Source organism: Dipodomys spectabilis, unplaced genomic scaffold (assembly GCF_019054845.1).
Source record: "Dipodomys spectabilis isolate Male_0828 unplaced genomic scaffold, ASM1905484v1 ptg000054l, whole genome shotgun sequence".
Taxonomy (NCBI): domain Eukaryota; kingdom Metazoa; phylum Chordata; class Mammalia; order Rodentia; family Heteromyidae; genus Dipodomys; species Dipodomys spectabilis.
Genome location: NW_024870731.1, coordinates 374,745 through 396,533, shown reverse-complemented (window position 1 = coordinate 396,533; position 21,789 = coordinate 374,745). Strand labels below are relative to the sequence as shown.

The following is a 21,789-nucleotide window of genomic DNA, read 5'->3' as shown; positions in this document are numbered from 1 at the left end:
TTTGGTGACTAGTTAGTACAATTGTTGGGTGAGAAAGGGTAGAGGGAACTTGAACATCTTGAAGAGATTGGGAACTATTGAACTAAGTGATCTTAATTGTTTCAATTTGATACTTACATTCTAGAAAATTAACAGGAAACTAAATGCTTAGTAAAGAAAATTTAAAGGAAACATTTAAAGGGAATATTAATGGCATTAATGTCCAAATACCCATAACAGTTTTAGTTTTTTTTGTCTTTCCTTATGTTTTACAGCTAAAGGTATGCATTTACATATGACTTTCATCAGCATAGAATCTTTTTTTTTTTTTTTTTGTCGGTCTTGAGGCTTGAACTCTGGGCTTGGGCGTATAGTCTCTTAAGAAGGATTGCTTTAAAAGGTCTTCCTCCATATCCTTCCTTTCTACTCATTCTCCTCTGCCAGCTATACCTCTAGTTCTATTGTTTTCTTAATAACATTTTCTTAATAGCTACAGTTGTAGTCCATGGTAGGATGCATAAGGGTGTATTTTGCTTTAGTAAGTGTGAGAACTTGTGATTGATTTTCCTCCAACCTTTTTAGCAAAAAGAATTTTCAACTGACATTGGAATCTGTACTAGTTAGTGGAAGTACAAGTTTCCCCCACTGGATGATTTGGCAGGAAAAAAAGGTTATTGTGATGGGCACTGGTGGCTCACGCCTGAAATCCTAGCTACTCAGGAGGCTGAGATAAGAGGATCGCGGTTCAAAGCCAGCCCGGGCAGGAAAGTCCATGAAACTCTTCTCACCAGGAAACTAGAAGTGACATTATAGTTTAAGTGGTAGCTTGCTACCCTTGAGCCGAAGAGCTGAGGAACAGCACTCAGGCCCAGAGTTCAAGCCCCACAGCGACAAAAAAAAAAAGGTTATTGTGTTCTTAGGAAGAATGACTTCATGCATCATTTTTGCATTTGCCAACATAGGTACTTTCAGCTCTTTTTTTTTTTGGTCGGTTGTGGGGCTTGAACTCAGCTTGGGAGCTGTCCCTGCACTCTTCAGTTCACGGCAAGTGCTCTACTGCTTGAGCCACAGCGCCACTTCTCTTTCAGCTCTTTTGAATGGGTAATTTGTATGTTTGTAGAGAATACGGTACCTGTTCAGCTCTCATGACAATCTGTTGACAAGACTCAAAAGGTAAATCATTCTTCAGTAATAAAGTAATGTCACATTTTCCACATTAAAATCCTTTAGTAGTTAGGTAAATTTCCTATTAGTTGTATACAGTATTCTATGAAGTTTGGTTAACTTCATGACCAGATTCAAGTTAAGAATATTGCATAAGCTGGGTGCTGGTGGCTCAGGCCTGTAATCATAGCTACTCAGGAGGCTGAGATAGATGTGAGGATTGCGGTTCAAAGCCAGCCCGGGCAGGAAAGTCGTGAGACTCCTCTCCAATAAATCACTAGAAAACCGGAAGTGGCGCTGTGGCTCAAGCGGTAGAGGGCTCACCTTGAGCTGAAGAGAGTGCAGGGACAGCACCCAAGCCCAGAGTTCAAGCTCCAAGACCAACCAATTAAAAAAAAAAAATATTACATAGAGGCTGGGAATGTGGCTTAGAGGTAGAGTGCTGGCCTAGCATGCTTGAAGCTCTGGGTTCTATTATTCAGTACCATACAAACAGAAAGGGCCAGAAGTGGCATTGTGGCTCGAGTGCTAGCCTTGACCAAAAGAAGCTCAGAGACAGTGCCGAGGCCCTGAAAAAAAAAGAATAATATGCCTAGGTAGTGTGTGTGTGTATGTGTTCATTTGTGTGTGCTTGCACATGCTGGTACTAGGACTTGAAATCGGCCTGGATGCTATCCTTAATTTTATTTTTTTGGTTGGTCATGGGCCTTGAACTCTGTGCCTGGGCACTATCCCTCAGCTCTTCAGCTCAAGCTTATTGCTCTACCACTTGAGCCATAGCACCACTTCCACTTTTCTGAGTGGTTAATTTGGAGATAAGAGTCTCACAGTTTCCTACCTGGGCTGGCTTTGAACGGAGATCCTCAGATCTCAGGCTCCTGAGTAGCTAAGATTATAGGCAGGAGCCACTGGTGCCCGGCTTTATCCTATTTACCCAAGGCTAGTACTCTTCTACTTGAGTCACAGCTTCTTTTGATTTGGTAGTTAATTGTAGATGGAAGTCTCAGACTTTACTGGCTTTGAACCACACAATCTTTAGATCTCAGCCTCATGAAGAGCTAGGATTATAGATGTGAGCCACCAGGGCCATAAATGAAGTTTGGTAATTAGCTTTGTTTTTTTATTTTAGTGTTTTTAGCTAGTAATCTAGCTCCATCGTAAAGGTTTCTTAGGTAATAGTTTGTTTCTTGTTTCTTATCTAAAGAAACTGATGAATTGGTTTCCCAATGTTAAAAATGGTGTAATGTGGGATTGGGAAGGTGTGGCTCAGTGGTAGAGTGCTTGCCTTCTGTGCATGAGGCCCTGGGTTTGATTCCTCAGCACCACAGAAGCAGAAAAGCTGGAAGTGGCACTGTGGCTCAAGTGGTAGAGTGCTAGCCTTGAGCTGAAGAGCAAATGCTATCTTTCTGAGTATTGGGAAGTTAGATACAGGCTTGCACCAGTACATACTTTCTAGTTTGACCTGTGGGCCAGTGTAATCCTAGCTACTCAGAAGGAATGTGTTATAAACTGGAAAGTCAGACTTCAACCAGCAAAGAATTGGAAGTAGAGGCATGTCTTAACTGTTAAAGAGTGCCAGACTTAAGCAAAACAGTTCAAGCCCTGAGTTCAAGAGTTCAAGCCCTAATACTAGCATGCACTATTTATAATTTTGTGATAACTGGGATTTAAACTGAATTGGGTATTGACTGCCTAGGTTAACTTCAATGTTTGATACTCTGCTTTTGCCTTCCTGCATAATGTGAGTCACTAGGGCTCAGCTCCGTTTTTATTTAAAAAATCACTTCTTTTGGAGGCTGTTTTGTTTGCCTGTTGGATATTCTAACAGCACATTTCTTATGTTATTTGTTTTACATGGAACTTTTATCTAAATATGACCAGTGTTGTTGCTTAAAAAACTGTCTCAGAAGTAGCCACTATACCACTGTGTGTGTGCGAGTAATGGGTTTGACTCCTCAGATTTCAGCTTCCTTACTATGATTACAGGTGTGAGTCCCTAGTGCTTGTCAAGTGTAAAATAGGTGTAAACAAGTGTGACCAACTGAAATAGGTGCAAAGAATTGGCAAATGGGCGGTAAAATAATGATTGAAGTACTTCACGTTGGAATGAAATAAAAGCTATTAAGTTAATCAAAAAAAGGGAAGAATATGAATGTAACAGGGTAATTTGATCACAGTATATTTACATGTTACAGAAATAACCAATCTTTGCACAATTAATAGGGACAATGTGTAGGAGACAGATTACAAAAAAGGTAAAGAATAATAAAGTGGGCTGGGAATGTGGCTTAGTGGTAGAGTGCTTGCTTAGCATGCATGAAGCCCTGGGTTCGATTCCTCAGTACCACATAAACAGAAAAGGCTGAAAGTAGTGCTGTGCTGTGGCTCAAGTGGTAGAGTGCTAGCTTTGAGCAAAAGTTCAGGGACAGTGCACAGGCCCTGATAGGAAGCCCCAGGACTCCTCCCCCCCAAAAAAACAAAAACAAAGCCACGCACTGATTATTTTCTAGAGTGTTTGAGTCTTACTAGGTTTTGAACTTTAAGGCTTCAGACTTTCTATGAAAATGGCTTACCATTTGAGCCATGCATGTATCCAGTTCTAAGATTCTTTGGCAGTGGTCCCTGTGTGTCCTGTTCTAATGAAAAATTGATGCATCAGAAACTGATGCCAGTTAAGCACTCTACCTCTTGAGACATGGCCTTCTCCCCCTTTCCCCTTTACAAATTGCTTGTCCTCAGGACAGTGATAACATTCATGTTGTTGACTTAACTGGCATTGTTGAATTTTGGTGGTTGTAAATGCTGTCTTTGGGATTTGATTTGCCATCCTCTAGTTTACTATGAAGATTTAGACAAAAAAAAAATCCCAACACTTTCACAAGCTGAAGTTCTTTTCTACTAGGTTCTATGCATCTTAGGGTATTAATCTATTCTCTTTTAATTCATTTTTGGGGGTAGGGGCTCTGGCCTTTCTGGTTTTTTTTTGTTGAAGGTTAGCACTCTACCACTTGACATAGTTCCACCTCCAGCTTTTTTTGGGTGGAAGTGGGGCTTCCACCAAAAATAAAGAGTCTCATACTTTCATGGGCTGGCTTTAAACCAGTCTTCAGAGCTGTTAGGCAAAACAACCTGAACTGGTATTACTATATGCCTCTTCTCTTGGCTTATATAAGACAATGGATTTACTTCTCAATAGTTGGATATTTGGAAACATATCAAGGTATTGAAAGATTCATTTTGAATGTCTTTCCTGTTTCATAGTTTGTAGCACCTCTTTACCATGTCCTTTGCTCATGGCTCCATATTTTAAAATAATTTTTTAACTAGTTTATGGAATGTTCCTCTTTTATTTTGGCCTGGTACACTCGTATTTATTCTGTGTTCTAATGGTTTTATCATCATCACCATCCAATATTATTAATAAATGCCCTACCTATAAAAAGTAGGTTAAAAGTCATAATCTATGTAAAGACTATTGATTCCTATAAATCTCTAACATAAGTTAACGTACTTGTATATTGGTATTTACAGAGTGAATGACTTTGAATTTTTTTTTTATTATAAGGTTTTTTTATACTTAAAGGAAAGCCAAGTTCTGTTCATTTTGTTAAAAATGGTTTGGGGTAGAATTTGGAGTATTTATTTTGAGGAGGAATAAATGAGATTTAATGTAAGATGTGTAACAAGGTAGTTAATGGGAAGTTAAAAGAAACAAATGGTATAGAGCTTAGTGGGTCCCAGTTTGCTTAAACACTTCAAATTACAGATATTTGGATATAGTGTCTCTTAAGAGGATTGTGTTTGTCACTTATCTATGAAGAGGATTTTTGTCCTGAGAAATATCCTAGTGCTCCTTGCATAGAAAGAGCCAAGAAAATTTTATTTCTTTTTTAAGGCTACATTTAGGAGTACCATTCTCAGGATAGTAATAGTTGTTGTAAGATCTCAAGTTGACTTACATTCTAGGTAGTCACAATGGCTCAAAATTTAGATTTTATTATTTTGTGTGTGTGTATGTTGGTCCTGGGGCTTGAACTCAGGAACTAGACACTGTCCCTGAGCTTTTGTACTCAAGGCTAGTGCTTTACCACTTAAGCCATCTCTACTTGTGACTTTTAAAAGTTTATTGGAGATGAGTCACATGAACTTTGCTCCCCCAAGCGGGCATCAAAGCACAATCCTCATAGCTCAGCTTCCTGAGTAGCTAGGATTATAGGCGTGAGCCTCTGGCAGCGGACTAAAAATTTAGTTTTTAAAGAATACTGTGACTACTAACTGCTCACCTAAATTCTTTCCCCCTCCCTATTAATTTTTCAGCTTTGTGAGGAGCCAGACTATCAGACACAATGGCTAGCAATGTTACCAACAAGACAGATCCTCGTTCCATGAACTCCCGTGTATTCATTGGGAATCTCAATACCCTTGTGGTCAAGAAGTCTGATGTGGAAGCAATCTTCTCGAAGTATGGGAAAATTGTGGGCTGCTCTGTTCATAAGGGCTTCGCCTTTGTGCAGTATGTTAATGAGAGAAATGCTCGGGCTGCTGTAGCAGGCGAGGATGGCAGAATGATTGCTGGCCAGGTTTTAGGTAAGGTCTGGATGAGTTAAATTTACTTTATTAATAAAATCCCTACCTTAAATTTTGTTTATTCATATTTCTCCTTTTGTAAAGCTACTATATGAAACATTCTGGAATGTCTTACAAGTATATAATGACTTCCACATAATGACTTGTAATGACTTACATACTCAAGGATTTTTATGTGTGTGGGAGAGAGCTGGGGTGTACTAGTGTTTGAACTTGGTCTTGTGTTTGCTCTTTCACTGCCTAAATGCCATTAGAAATTCTAAAGCAGTGGGTTTTCTACTTCTGGATCTGTTACCTGTAATTTTTCTAAGATTAACATCCTAGATAAATTTTTGATTGTTTTTGTGCCAGTGCTGTGGCTTGAACTGAAAGCCATGACAGTACTGCCTTTTTCTACTCAGTGCTGCCACTTGATGTTTATCATCTCAGCCATGACTCTAGCCCAGCTGCTTTGCTTACATCAAACCAAACATTGACATCCTGAATAGGTTAAATTACTGGCATGATTCATTGGTGCCTGAGTTTTGTGTTTTGAAGTCTTTCAAATTTTGATACGATTAATTGTTAATCTATTGCTTCTAAATACAACTGTGGCTTAGACCTAACAGTTACAACTGGTTCAAATTCCTAGCCTTAGTCTATTGCATATACAACCACTATTGTCTTTATTTGGATAAAATAACCAACAGTATGCAATGATTTCATACTGTTCTAAATGACCAAATTAATCTTTTTGGTGGGGGGGGGGGGTCCAGTCATGGGCCTGAACTCTGGGCCTGGGTGCTGTCCCTCAGCTCTTCAGCTCAAGGCTAGCACTCTACCACTTGAGCCACAGCGCCACTTCCGGCTTTTTTCTTTTTGCTTATGTGGTGCTGAGGAATCGACCCAGAGCCTCATGCATGCAAGGCAAGCGCTCTACGACTGAGCCAACTTCCCAGCCCCAAATTCATCTTTTGTTAGTGGTTTTTGAATTCTGAACACATTTCACCATTTGACTTAATAAAAATTTTTGTTTTGCCTGGCACAGGTGGCTCACGCCTGTAATCCTAGCTACTCAGAAGGCTGAGATCTGAGGATGGCAGTTCAAAGCTGCCAGGGCAGGAAACTCGTGACACACTTTATCTCCAATAAACCACTCAGAAAACCAGAAGTAGTGCTGTGGCTCAAAGCTAAAGAGCTGAGGGACCTTGCCCAAGCCCAGAGTTCAAAACTTAAGACATTTTAGATGAGATTAAAAATTAGACTGTTATACAGCAGAGTGACAAAGTACTTACCAGTTTTTCAAATGTTCGTGGGTGAATTGTACTTTAGGGAGCTGGATTTTGACTAATTAGTTAAGTTTTTATTTTTTGTTTTTGTCAGTTGTAGGACTTGAACTCCAGGCCTGGGCACTGTCCCCAAGTCTTACACTCAAGGTTTTTTGGTGGTTAATTGGAGCTGAGTCTTACGACCTTTGTTGTATGGGCTGCCTTTGGACCAAGATCCTTAGATCTCCGCCTCCTGAGTAGCTAGGATTATAGCCATAAATGTCCATCTGCCAATTGGATTTTAATAGGCTTTTTGTCTGAAAGAAGGAGAACATAAGTCTTAGTATATTTGAGTTTTACTTAAATGTTTTGTCCAATCACTTTTTTCTGTTTGGTGCTACTATAGGGTTTGAGCTAATCATGCTTTCCTTTAGCTTTTTTGCTCAAGACTGGCACATCTCCACTTTCAACTTTTTGCTGGTTAATTGGAGTTAAGAGTTTTGGGCTGACTTTTAACTGCAGTTCTCAGATCGTAGCCTCCTTACTTGGCTAGGATTTTGTAAGAAAGTTTTTTTTAAACACAGTTTAGGGGAGATTTGAATGTCCCACACTTCATCCATAATATGAATTGACATTTTGTAACTGTACTAATTATAACTATTTACACGTTTTTATTAATTTTAAATATACCAGACAATACCTGGAAAAGTGATTATTAGTAATTAGTGATACATTCTTTCCCTGATAAATGAATATGCAGAGTTGAGTTTTAATGTGTGCTGGATTAAAATTTGATTAATGTCCACCAACAAAGGCAAAATCCTTATATAGTTTGTCCATAGTTTCTATATGGAAAAGTAAGAGAACATATATTTTTGAAAACTTAGTTGGAGATGTAGTTTGGATTGTTTTTCTCCTATGTTCCTGTGGCTTGAACCTCAGAATATAAATTCTGTATCTTGAGTCCCCCCCCCCCCCCCCCCCCCCCCAAGGCTAGTACTCTACCACTTGAGGCACTCTGCTTTTGTCTTGTGTGAGTGTGTTTATTGGAAAGTTTCTGCTGGGGGTGGCATTGAACTGGGATCCTCCTATCTCAGCCTCCTGAGTAGATGGGATTACAGGAGTGAGCTATCAACACCCAGCTCAGATCTAATCTTGAGTAGCTAGTATTAAGGGTTGAGTCAGCAGCACCCACTTTTTTTCAATGTCTCAGTTGTTTTTTTTTATTTCTTCAGATATTAATCTGGCTGCAGAGCCAAAAGTGAATCGAGGAAAAGCAGGTGTGAAACGATCTGCAGCGGAGATGTACGGGTCAGTACCAGAACACCCTTCTCCGTCCCCTCTACTCAGGTCCGGAACTTTATTATTTATAACTGCATTGTGTCCATCAGTGGGCCTCTTCTCTATCTGTTTTTTCAATGTGGGGAGGGTTTAATATTAAACATAATGTTTTATTTGTGTAAGAGTAATGCATTCTGTATTAATATATTTTCCCCTTTCTGAAAATTGCTAGAAATCCTTGAAATTTTTATTATTAAAAAGTAGTTTGTATGAATATAATAAACTGAACTTGTGCTAGAGTAATCTAGATTATAAGAAATGGGAAAGTAGTGGTATAATTTTAATTTAGTGTATATTGTGGTGCTCATATATTAGCTGGTAGTTTGTGTTGGAATTATAGTTTTTTACCTGAATTACTTTTAACCATTGTATGTGTCCAGTGATTTAACTTGATTGGAATTTAGTGATTTATTATTTAATGACTAGAGTTTTTATGCTAATCTTTATATATATATATGTATGTTGTGATTTGTTTGGCTTGCTGTTCCCCTGTCTCCTGTTGTGAATTAACATTAGCAGCTCCAAATTAATCTTCCTTGGTATTTATTTTTCAGCTCCTCGTTTGACTTGGACTATGACTTTCAACGAGATTATTATGACAGGTACGTTAAGGTATCTTATTTTGTTCATTGTAGTATAAAGTTATTTGGTAAAAAAGTTTTGTTTTTCTCTTGAACAAACATTCCTTTAGCAAAAATGCTCCCCTTTCACAAACAACAAAAATTACCTACATCAAAATAACAAGATAGATGAGGCACTCATTTTTGATTAAAGAACATATGTACTGTTCTTAAACGGTTTGCTTAAGGCTAGCTCTCTACCACTTAAGCCACCTTCGAACCAGAATCCTCGTTTAGCAAATCAGTTGGTAACTAAATTGCATCTTGATCAATGTCAACCCTTCCACCGTTCTCCTGATTGAGTTAACCTTTTAAGATTTGTAAATTAAGAATTATGAGCATGTGAAATCCAATCCCATGGATACCATTAGATAAATGATGAATTTTTCATGCACCATTGCCCCAAGCCTGTAATCCTAGGTTCTCAGGAAGCTGAGTCTTTGAGGGTTTAAGCATATACACAATCTGGCCAACAGTCTTCAAAAATATGGAGCTGGAGTTATGGCTGCAGTGGTAGTGTAGCAGTTGTGAACAAAATCAAGCCAAACACCTGTGTGCCAGTGGCTCATGCCTATAATCCTAGTTACTTAGGCTGAGATTTAAGGATCATGCTCAAAGCTAGTTAAAGAGAATTCCATTAGTCTATAATTAACCACCAAAACACACTGTCAGCCTTATTTGTAAATGCTAAGGTAGAGTGCCCAGGCCCCGAGTTTAAGCCCCAGTTGCTGGCAAAAAAAAAAGTCAAGCCAAGCATGAGTTCCCTTATTGGAAGCCATAGTATAGAGGGTCTGTGGGCATAAGGGATTTTGATGCTCTATTAAGCAGATTACAGCTCCCCCCCATATTAGAACCCAATATTCCAAGCATTCTTATGTTTCTGATATGTGTACAAATTTTGAATTTATCAGTTTTGAAGAATAAACGGGCTGGGAAGGTGGCTCAGTGGTGAGAGTGTTTGCCTTGCATGCATGGGGCCCTGAGTTCAATTCCTCAGCACCACATAAGCAGAAAAATCCAGAAGTGATGCTGTGGATCAAGTAGTAGAGCACTAGCCTTGAGCAGAAGAGCTAAAAGACATTGCCCAGGCCCTGCGACTGAGTTAAAAAAAAAATTAGTAGCCTGATTAGAAATAGTTCACAGAACAGAGACATATACTCTTGATTTAAGGAAGTATGTCAGCCTGTAAACACAGTTGTAAACACCTAAAAGCAAACATTTTGAGAAATAATTTCCAGATTATAATAGCTTGGCATTAAAAGGACAGAAGGAAAACTGGAAATAATGCTTAGACTATTATGTTGTAAAGGACCTTTACTTTTCAACATTAGGATTATAGAATTTGAATTTCATTTGTGTTCAAACCATGTTTTGAAACTAAAAAATAGCTTGTACTTTTTTTGGATGGTGGTGAAAGAGCTAGTACCTACCTACTGAGGCTTAGATGGGAGGATCACTGTTCCAGGCCAGCTTTGGCCATAAAATCCAATAGCCTGCAAGCTTATTCAGTCGTTGAGGGAACATAAGAAACCTGGTTTGCTTGCCTTTAGATGATATAACTTTGTCTTAGAATATTTGCCTAACATTTAAAATTGTTTATAAAGTTCTGAAGATATTTGGATTGACAGTGATAATCAAGGAATGAACATTTTTTGAGGGTATTTTTGTGCTAGTCCTGGGGGCCTGAACCCAGGAGCTGTGCTCTGTCCCTGAGCTTTTTTGGTTTTAGGCTAGTGCTCTATCTGTTTGAGCCACAGCCCCAGTTCTGGCTTTGTGTGTGCCTGTGCGTGCGTGCGTGCGTGGGGGGGGGGGGGGGGAGTTCTAGAGATGAGTCTAGATTTTTCCTGGTCAGACTGGCTTTGAAGCTGGATTCTTCTATCTACCCTCTATCTCAACCTCTAAAGTAGCTCAGAATATAGGCATGAGCCACTAGCACCTGGCAAATAGTGATTTAAATTGAGAGTATGGAAAATGTTGGCTTGGTATAGCATTCAGCGTCTTTGGAGCTGAGTATTTTAAGACGAGCCTTTACCCCTTTATGTGCTTTACCTTTGAGCTAACTAACCCTCAGTAAAGCTATTTTGCCTCTCTGGTTTGGGCATACTGTGTTCTAAACTCAGCTTTTGCCTTTTACTCTCAGGCCTCCTGCTCTAATACTTGAGCCTCAATCCAGTCCAGTGTTTTCCCTGGTTAATTGGAAACCATTCTGCCAGTCTCCTTACACTGTGTCATAAACACTCTTCAAGAACCAGTGTAGTGGGGCTTGGAAGGTGGCTCAGTGGTAGAGCGCTTGCCTTGCATGCATGAGGCCCTGGGTTCAATTCCTCAGCACCACATAAGCAAAAAAGAAAAAAGCCGGAAGTGGAGCTGTGTCTCAAGTGGTAGAGCGCTAGCCTTGAGCTGAAGAGCTGAGGGACAGTGCCCAGGCCCGGAGTTCAGGCCCCACGACCGGACCCAAAAAAAAAAAGAACCAGTGTAATCAGTAATATACAGGAAAATAAAAGATTTGTCTTTAGTAAGGCAAAATTTCTCCACAGAGGGTGCTCCATCTGCCAAAAGTCTGACAAGCACACACAGCAGGGAGTCTGCTCCCTTATTTATCTATAACATACAGGCCTTGTCCTTCTGCTCACATTGGTTGAGCTCAGGTTCACAATCTGCTCACGATATTCTACATTGAGTATATCAATGTATTTACATAAAGTAATTGTAAAACAAGATTAACTGCATGAGTAGTGTGAAAATAAACCCATAACCTCTGATATTTCCTGAACAGTTAGGGATTATGGGCTTGTCATAAAAAGAGCAAAGCCACTCAGCCAAATCAGGAATGTTCAAGAAACACACTTGGATGGAAAAGACTATTTTTTTCTTAAAATTGGTTGTTTTGAGATTGGGCCTTTATTTGCCTTGGTTACCCTGAGCACCTGGTCTCATAGTTGGGATAACATGTGCTACCACTCAGTTTTCCTTTTACTGCTCTTAAAAATTTCTATCATGGGCTGGGAAGGTGGCTCAGTTGTAGAGCGCTTGCCTTGCATGCTTGAGGCCCTGGGTTCCATTCCTCAGCACCACATAAGCAAAAAGCCGGAAGTGGCGCTGTGGCTCAAGTGGTAGAGCGCTAGCCTTGAGCTGAAGAGCTGAGGGACAGCGCCCAAGCCCAGAGTTCAGGCCCCAAGACCGGACCAAAAAAAAAAAAATTTCTATCATTCTTCCTAGCAACAGCACCTAGCAGAAACTTTATTTTTAGTGAGGCAGACTAATGTCATCATTTGATTGTAAATAAATAAGCTCAGGCCTGTAATCCAAACTATACCAGAGGCTTAGCTGGCACTTCAGTGCCAGCCTAGGCAGAATATCTGATATTTTTATCTCCAGTTATCTACCAAAAAGCCACAAGTTGAGCTGTAGCTCCCGTAGTAGACTACTAGCCTTGAACAACAAAGGTTGAGGCAGTACTCAGTCCGAGATCAATCCACAGGACCCAGTGCAGTAATACACATACTAATAAACTTGGAAGAAAAATACTTGAGAGATTTAGAAGCTGTTTAGAAATCATATAGACAGGTGGTATGAGTGTTTAAGGAATTTTACTTTGCAAAAATTGTTTCAGATCCACCACTGTTGTTTGACCCTAGAAACTGCCAGTCTTGTTCTTCAGTTTTTCAAATGCACTTTTACCAAAACACTCTGTTATGCCTTTGTATTTTGACTACAGTGAGTGTTTTTCTTACTGTGTTCTTAATTAAGCCTTTAGGATTTTGATAGCTTATATAGCACCTAGTTGGAGGAACTGATTCTCTACTAAGAATACTGAGATCTGGTGTGGGAAATGAACATGTAAGAGATTACACGTGCTGAAGACTTAAATAACTTAAGTTCAAGTTGAATGGTAGGTTTATTGTGGGGTGGGCTGAACTCTGATCCCTGGCGCTGTCCCTGAGCTCTTCAGCTGAAGGCTAGTGCCCTACCACTTCAGCCACAGCACCACTTCCGCCTTTTTTATGCTTATGATGCTGAGAAATTGAACCCAAGGCCTTATGCATGCAAGCAAGCACTCTACAACTGAGCCAACTTACCAGCCCAAATAGTAGGTTTTAGTTCATGTATAGTATTGACAAGTGAAAAGGAAAAGGGAGAGTATTCACTAGTCTGAGTTTGGCAGATAATATCTGCGAAATAATAGATTAGGCAGGATCTGTGAAACCTTAAATTTCGGCCATGTAGTAAAGAATAAAAAGATTTTATTTTTGTTACTGTCCTCAAGAAAATACTCAGAATTTTTTTTTCTTTTAGTCCCTAAACCCTTCAACCATGTGAGTCTCTTAGATGAAAAAGAAGTTGGCTCTGAATGCCAACTTTTCCAATGCCACAGACTTCAAACATTGCCCTGTCACCAAGATCTTCAGCACTCCAACCTTTCTTTGTATATTATGTAAGGTTTTAGTTACTCTGTTAATGTCTTACTAAGTTATCTAAAGTTACCCTACGTTAAGACTGCAGATTGTACTTAGCATATCTTTCTGCTATATGTATTTCCTGTGAAATGGTAGGTACTTCTGGTACCTTAATGTTTGGATTTTATTTATTTTCCATGGGTGGTTTATATGGAAGGAGTTTGGAATATTTGAGATACTGAGTGTTTTAATAGTATTTAGCTTGTGTTTTGACAACCTTGTAGACCTTACTACTAATTATTGCTGGTACCAGGCTTAAACTCCTTGAGTGAAGTTTTAACAGATTGCCACTCAACTTGGCTTTCTTGAACAGGATTGGTTCTCTTCCGCTTGATTCATTACCTCTAGGTTACCATTTTTGTATTTCAGCCTCCTAAGTAGCTGAAATTATAGGCATGAGCCACTGATTGTGGTGAGTTATGTATTTCAGAAATCAGGAAGTGAATATTTTTTAAAGCATTAAGAGTGATATTTGGGACTGGGTTCCAATGAATTATGCCTACAATCTTAGCAGCTCAAGGGACTGAGACTGAGGGTTGTGCTTCCAAGCCAACCCCGGCAGTCTATGTAATACTTTTACCTCCAATTACAGCCAGAAGTTAAGCTGTGTCTCAAATGGTGTAGAGCATTAGTCTTGAACAAAAAAGCTCAGGGACAGCACCAGTCCCCAAGTTCAATCCCCTGAACCAGCACTAAAAAGAAAATATGACTTACACAAAATACCATTCATGCCTCATCCGTGCTGGGTATACAACATAACAAGCAACATCACCAGCCCTGACTTACCTTTTTTTCTTTTCTTTCCTTTTCTTTTTTTTCTTTTTTTTTTTTTTTTTTGGGTTCAGTCGTGGGGCCTGAACTCTGGGCCTGGGCACTGTCCCTCAGCTCTTCAGCTCAAGGCTAGCATTCCACCAGTAGAGCCACAGCGCCACTTCCGGCTTTTTTTTCTTTTTTCTTATGTGGCGCAGAGGAATCGAACCCAGGGCCTATGGCATGCAAGGAAAGCGCTCTACCACTGAGCCATCTTCCCAGCCCCAACTTACCTTTTATCTAGAGGTTCTTTTTACCATCTTTTTGTGTTCCTCATCCCCTTATATACTTCTCCCTGCTCTCATTTCCCTCCCACCCCACCCCACCACCCAAGACAGTAGATTGCTAGATAACCAAGGCTTGCCTCCAACTCTTAGTCCTTCTGCTTAGTGGATAAATGCTTGGGTTGTGTAGTCTTTGTTGAGTTATAGTTACTTTTGGTATTTATAAGAGTAGTCATCTTGTAGTAAATGTTTTTTAACTTATTTTCTTCATTTAGTGTATACTTGTGAAATATCCAATTGATTACTCTTCTCAGTATATCATAGACTATCCATTCTAAGTGGTTTTTAATGGGCCCTCACACCTGTGAGGAATGTGTTCTACCTTTTGTACTGCTATCTTACTAGTTCCCCCCACGACCTCCCCTTTTGCTAGACCAATCCTGGGGCTTGGACTCAGGGCCTGGCTATTATCCCTGAGATGCTTTTGCTTAAAGCTAGCACTCTTAGTACTTGAGCCACAGAGCTACTTCTGGCCTTTTGTGTTTATGTGGTACTGAGGAATCAAATCCAGGACTACAGCATTCTAGGCAAGCACTCTACCACTAAGTCACATTCCCAGCCCTAGTCTCCTTTTTTCATTGGTTATTTTGAGATAACCCGTATGCATCCTTTGAGGATGATGTTTTAAATCATTCCAACATTATTGCAGGGCTAGGCCCTGCTGCCTCTTATCTACTCTGGCTGAGACCTAAGGATCATGGTTTTGAGCCAGCCTGAGCAGGAAAGACCTGGGCACTTCAGCTCCAACCACCAAAAAAATTGGGAGTGGTTGGTAGCTCAGTGGTAGAACGCTAACCTTGAAAAAAAAAAATGGGCAGGGACGTGGCCCAAGTCCTGAGTTGAAGCCCTGTGACCGACCAAAAAAATTGTTAGATAAAAATAGTTACTAGGAGGCATGGGAATGTGGCTTAGTGGTACAGTGCTTGCCTTGTATGCTCAAAGCCCTAGCTAGGTTCAATTCTTAATACCACACATAAACAGAAAAGGCTGGAAGTGCAATAAGATGTCCAAAATGGTCCGGGAACTGGGAATGTGGCTCAGTAATAGAATGCTTGCCTCTCCCAAGCATGAGGCCCTGGGTTCGATTCCTCAGTACGACATAAACAGAAAAGGGTAGAAGTAGCACTGTAGCTCAAGTAGTAGAGAGCTAGACTTGAGCACCTAGAGTGCCCAGGCCCTGTATTCAAGCAACAGCAAACAACAAAAAGAGTTATTAGAAGGGAAGGGGTGCTAATGTTCTAAAAGAAGTGTACTCTTTACTTGACTTACATGAAAATTCCTAGTGTTTCAAATATACAGGTACAAAGATTATACTTCATTGTTTTTTTTGTTTGTTTGTTTGTTGTTTTTTTTGGTCGGTTGTGGGGCTTGAACTCTGGGCCTGGGCGCTGTCCCTCAGCTCTTTAGCTCAAGGCGAGCACTCAGCTACAGCGCCACTTCCGGTTTTCTGGTGGTTTATTGGAGATAGGAGTCTCACGGTCTCTCCTGCCCGGGCTGGCTTTGAACCGCAATCCTCAGATCTCAGCCTCCTGAGTAGCTAGGATTACAGGCGTGAGCCACCAGCGCCTGGCACTTCATTGTTTTTTGATGCTCATAGTTCATATGTGCTAGCAAAACTTGCAAGCCAAAGTTTTTTTTTTTTTTGGGTCCGGTCGTGGGGCCTGAACTCTGGGCCTGGGCGCTGTCCCTCAGCTCTTCAGCTCAAGGCTAGCACTCTACCACTTGAGCCACAGCGCCACTTCCGGCTTTTTGCTTTTTGCTTATATGGTGCTGAGGAATCGAACCCAGGGCCTCATGCACGCAAGGCAAGCACTCTACCACTGGGCCACCTTCCCAGCCCCAACAAGCAAGCCAAAGTTTTTGAGGATGATTCTTCTGAGCACAAAAATGAATAGAACTAAAAGTAGATTTAAAAGTTCTAGCTGGGTGCCAGTTGCTCTCACCTGTAATCCTAGCTATTAGGAGGCTTATACCTGAGGATCATATTTCAAAGTCAGTCCAGGCAGGAAAGTCTGTGAGACTTTTTGGGGGGGGGGGTACAGTCGTGGGGCCTGAACTCTGGGCCTGAGCGCTGTCCCTCAGCTCTTCAGCTCAAGGCTAGCGCTCTACCACTTGAGCCACAGTGCCACTTCCAGCTTTTTTCTTTTTGTTTATGTGGTGCTGAGGAATTAAGCTCAGGGCCTCAGGCATGCAAGGCAAGCGCTCTGCCACTGAGCCACCTTCCCAGCCCCAGTGAGACTCTTATCTCTAATAAACCACCAGAAAAACAGGAAGTGGCACTGTGGCTCAAGTGGTACAGAGCCTTGAGCTGAAGGGCAGTAATCAACCCCAAAGCTCAAGCCCCACAACCACCACCAACAGCAACAACCAAAAAACCATTCTGTAAATTTTACCAATTGTCTTCTTTTTCCTTACTTAATATTGTTCACCAGGAATATGTTTGGGATTACTGTTCAGTACCGCAGAACTCTTTTAATATGTTAAAGACCTAACAGTTTGAACTAAAAGGTCAATTTTATGGTAAGCAAAGGCGACTTAAATTGAGGATGAAGAGTCACTCAGTCATGGATAACCAAGTTGTTATCCATTCTTCATTTGGTTGAGAAGATGGGACCATAGAAAACATTGTATTAAAACATGTTTTATTGGAAGATAGGTAAATATACTAAGCAAGCTTGACATGGCTTTTAAAAATGTATAGATCAAAGTTTTCGCTTTAATTCATTCATTGATCTTTGGGGTATTTCATCATCATTAACATTACATTTTACATATGGTACCTGGTACATAGTATAAAATATTTTCTTGGATTGCAGAATTCTTCCACTTTAGGGTTTTATAGTGTTTTTTGTGTATGTGTGTGTGTTTGGTTTGTTTTTGTTTTTTTTTTTGTTTTTTTTTTGTCGGGCTTGAACTCTGGGCCTGGGTGCTTGTCCCTCAGCTCTTTACCTCAATTCTATGGTTTTACCTCTTGAGCCACAGCCCCACTTCTGGTTTTCTGGTGGTTAATTAGAGATGAGTCTCGCAGACTTTTCTTTCCTGGGCTGGCTTTGAACAGCAATCCTCAGATCTTGCCCCCTGTGTAGCTAGTATTATAGGCATGAGCCACAGGTGCCAAGTTTTATAGTACTTTTGAATATAGTTACAATAAACAGTCTAACATTAAAAGTCCTGTGAAATTAATGACTGTCTCCTGCATTTTGCAGGATAATAAATTAGAAAAGATTTCAGAAGTATTGTGATCATGTTTTGAGAGGTGCCAGCTGTGATTGAAAGCTGTGTGAAATGGTTATTTTCTTAGAAACAATCACATGACTAGAAAGGTACACTAAATGTACTAAGTTATTGGCATGGTTCAAATATTAGAATGGAGACACCATAGACTACTAAAGTAGGATTTATTTTATTTATTTACTTATTTATTTTTTGGTCACTTGTGATGCTTAAACTCTGAGCCTAGGTGCTCGGCTCTTCAGCTCAAAGTGAGCACTCTGCCATTTGAACCACAGTGCCACTTCTGATTTTCTAGTGGTTTATTGGGGATAAGAATCTCACAGCCTTTCCCTGCCCGGGCTGGCTTTGAACCCCCATCCTCAAATTTCAGCCTCCTGAATAGCTAGGATTACAGGCACGAGCCACCGAAGCCCTTCTGAAGTAGGTTTGTTTTTTATTTTTTTCCTTCTTTATCCTATATATTGAGCTGTCAATCTGCTCAGTATCCAGAACACTGAGATACTCATGTGTTTCCATAATGAATATGAGTTTGATTGATGCTCATGTAATTTAGGGCACATAAAACCATATGGGTGCTGAGAGGAGCTTGAACTTGTGCATGGGCTTCTGTCCTTGAGCCTCTCTGTGCTCAAGGCTTCTACAACACCACTTCTGCCCTTTTCTGTTAATGTGGTGCATGCTAGGCATACATTCTACTACTAAAACACATTCCTCTCCCCCTTTTTTTATTTGGCACTGTCTTCGAGGTTTTTTGTTGTTGTTGTTGTTGTTGTTTTGGCTCAAAGACTAATGTTCTACTTCTTGAGCCACAGTGTGTAGTTTTTGGGTTTTTTCACCTTTGTGGTACTGAAGTATTAGCACTCTACCTCTGATCCACATTTCCAGCCCATAGTCATTTTATTTTGATGTAATAAAAATACTTCTAGCATCCTGATGTGTAGAAACAAAAATGAGAAATTGAATATTTTTTTTTAGGAACTTGCTATTTTCTGTGACTGTTGTCTTTTTGGGGGGGAGGCATCCTGGGGCTTAAACTGTGGGCTTAGGCAGTTTCTGAGCTTCTTTTGCTCAAGGCTAGAGCTCTATTACTTGAGCCACAGCACTACTTCCAGCCTTTTTTGCTTATGTGGTAATAAGGAATCAAACCCAGGACTTCATGCATGCTAGGCAAGTACTCTAACACTAAACCACATTCCCAGCCTGTACTTTGTTTTATAGCAAGTATAAGTATACTATTTGTGCATATCTAGCTTTTTCACTCTCCCTTATCTTCATTCAAGACTATTACTGTTACTACTTGAGCCACATTCCTTTTTGGTAGTTAATTGGAGGTAAGAATCTCACAGACTTCATTGCTCAGGCCTCAGATATCAGTATCCTTAATAGGTTGAATTTCAGGCATGAGCCACTAGCCACATGGCTTTAAAAAGTAAGATCCAGATAAGGCTACTTTTAATTTAAAAAATAATAATGCTCTGTTGCTGCTGTGTGTGATTGCCCATTCCTTTAACCTACTCAAGGTAGAGATGAGGATTACAGTTTGCCAAAAAATTAGCCAAAAGACCCTATCTCTGAATAAGCCAGGCATGGTGGTTTCTTTTTTCAGCTCTGCAGTAAGCATATTTTGTACTTAATCTGTCTTGTAAGTGTACTTATCTTTTTTTACTTTTAATTTTGAAGTTACAATTTTTTTTAAACAAAATAGGATGTACAGTTATCCAGCACGTGTGCCGCCACCGCCTCCTATTGCTCGGGCTGTGGTGCCCTCTAAACGTCAGCGTGTATCAGGAAACACCTCACGCAGGGGCAAAAGTGGCTTCAATTCTAAGAGTGGACAGCGAGGATCTTCTTCCAAGTCTGGAAAGTGTATGTTTTATTTCTACTTTGTGCTTCTGCTGTTTCTTGACCTAGGGTAGTTAATAAAGGTTCAGTGTTCAATTTTTTTTTCTCATGTCTAATAAAGGTTCTCATTTTTTCCCTAAATACTAAGAATTTGAAAAGTTGTCATCAGACATGCAGGCCTTGGGCTTATTTTTATATTATATATTTCTTTGTGTAGTGTAAGAACGAAATTTAAATGGGATTTACTTCACATGAGGAATTATTTCCTGCTTTTGCCAATGTAATGAAAATGTGTTTGTAAAACAAAGCATTTCAATATAGAATTGAAATCTTCTGCAATCTCTTAAGTTACAATGTTACTCAAAGGAGATTCAAATTTTAGTTGTCATGTAGCAGATCAAAGGCCCGTGTTACTCCTTTGACATTGTACTGGGAATATATTTTGTAGCAGGTATATATACTCGCACTCTTGATTCTAATGTAAAATTTCTTTATAATAAAGTGAAAGGTGATGATCTTCAAGCCATTAAGAAAGAACTGACCCAGATTAAACAAAAAGTGGATTCTTTGCTGGACAGCCTGGAAAAAATTGAAAAGGAGCAGAGCAAACAAGCAGGTAAAATCTTTGTGCTTAGTAGGTCTAAAATTGGGTTAGTGCTGAAAGGTGGTGGATATGTATGAAACTTGGAGCTGGGCACTGCTGACTCTTGCCTGTAATCCTCACTACTGAGAACCAAGGCTGTGATCTGAGGATTGCAGTTAGAAGCCATCCGAGAGAAGAGTGTGTGTGTGTGTGTGTGTGTGTGTTCATGTTCGTGTGTGTTCCTTCGTGTTCATAAGGTTTGAACTCTGGGCCTGGACACTGTCCCTAAGTTCAAGGCTAGCGCTCTACCACTTGAGCCACAGCACCACTTCTGGTTTTCTGGTGGTTAACTGGAGATACGAGTCTCATGGACTTTCCTGCCCAGGCTGGCTTTGAACCAACTTTCAGCCTCCTGAGCAGCTAGGACTATATCCTAGAGCCACTGACACCTAGCTCCCCCCAGACAGGAAAGTCTTCTGAGACTACTACCTCCAATTAAATCACAGAAAACACTGGGAGTGGCATGTTGCTCGAATGGTGAGTGCTAGCCTTCAGCAAAAGTAGCTCAGGGACAGTGTCCAGGCCTTGAGTTCAAGCCTTAGGACCATCAAAAAAAGAAAAATAATTTGGGTGTTTGAGTTGGGGAGGGTGTTGGTGGGGCAACATGCTCAATCCAACTTGATGATCATAGTGGGGACTCTTTGCTTCCTTGCTCCCCATACAGACCTGTCCTTATCGTCAACAGTCGAAGTGAAGAATGAGAAGTCAGAAGAAGAACAGAGCAGCAGCTCCCTGAAGAAAGATGAGACTAATGTCAAGATGGAGTCTGAGGGGGGTGCAGATGATTCTGCTGAGGAGGGGGACCTACTGGATGATGATGATAATGAAGATCGGGGGGAAGACCAGGTGAAAACTATGGGAAAGAATAGAAAGAGGTGGTGGAGGGGGGACCAGGGACACATGGAGTCCCTCTAACTCCATCATGTTTGTGTCTGTTTCTCACAGCTGGAGTTGATCAAGGATGATGAAAAAGAGGCTGAGGAAGGAGAGGATGACAGAGACAGCGCCAATGGCGAGGATGACTCTTAAGCACATAGTGGGGCTTAGGGATCTTATCCCATTATTTCTTTACCTAGGCGCATGTCTTAAGATCAAAATTTCACCAGATCCTCTCCCCTAGTATCTTCAGCACATGCTCACTGTTCTCTCTATCCTTGTCCTTCCCATGTTCATTAATTCATATTGCCCTGTGCCTAGTTCCATTTTCACTTCCTTTGATGCTCCTGATAGTTTTGTTAAGTCTTACCCTGTAATTTTTGCTTTTAATTTTGATACCTCTTTATGACTTAACAATAAAAAGGATGTATGGTTTTTATCAACTGTCTCCAAAATAATCTCTTGTTATGCAGGGAGTACAGTTCTTTCCATTCATACAAAATTTTAGTATTTGCTTCCCTAACTGCCAAGGCAATCTCATGCATTTAGTTGTAGCACTGGATAGCAGCTTTAAGTTAGAAATCTTTGTGTCATGCCCCACATGAGAGTGCTGTGTGGGGATGTTAAACAGAAATGTAACAATGTATTTTTGTGAATGAGAGTTGGCATGTCAGATGCATCCTTTAGAAAAATAATTAGTGTACT

General features: G+C 40.3%; 1 protein-coding gene across 8 annotated transcripts in view; it reads left to right on the top strand.

Moving 5' to 3' along the window:
• Hnrnpc (heterogeneous nuclear ribonucleoprotein C) overlaps positions 1–21,523 on the top strand; it is a 35,723-nt gene extending 14,200 nt beyond the window's left edge. For 4 of the 8 annotated variants that reach the window (XM_042679735.1, XM_042679732.1, XM_042679734.1 and 1 more), the window contains 7 exons: positions 5,461–5,730; positions 8,213–8,327; positions 8,873–8,920; positions 19,429–19,589; positions 20,068–20,181; positions 20,873–21,054; positions 21,154–21,523. In XM_042679735.1, the coding sequence (XP_042535669.1) occupies positions 5,490–5,730; positions 8,213–8,327; positions 8,873–8,920; positions 19,429–19,589; positions 20,068–20,181; positions 20,873–21,054; positions 21,154–21,237 (945 nt within the window). In that variant the 5' untranslated portion in view covers positions 5,461–5,489 and the 3' untranslated portion in view covers positions 21,238–21,523. Of the gene's footprint in view, positions 1–5,452; positions 5,731–8,212; positions 8,328–8,872; positions 8,921–19,428; positions 19,590–20,067; positions 20,182–20,872; positions 21,055–21,153 lie in introns of all 8 variants that reach the window. The other 4 variants (XM_042679733.1, XM_042679736.1, XM_042679737.1 and 1 more) reach the window with 2 other exon arrangements.
• The last annotated feature ends 266 nt before the right edge of the window (positions 21,524–21,789 follow it).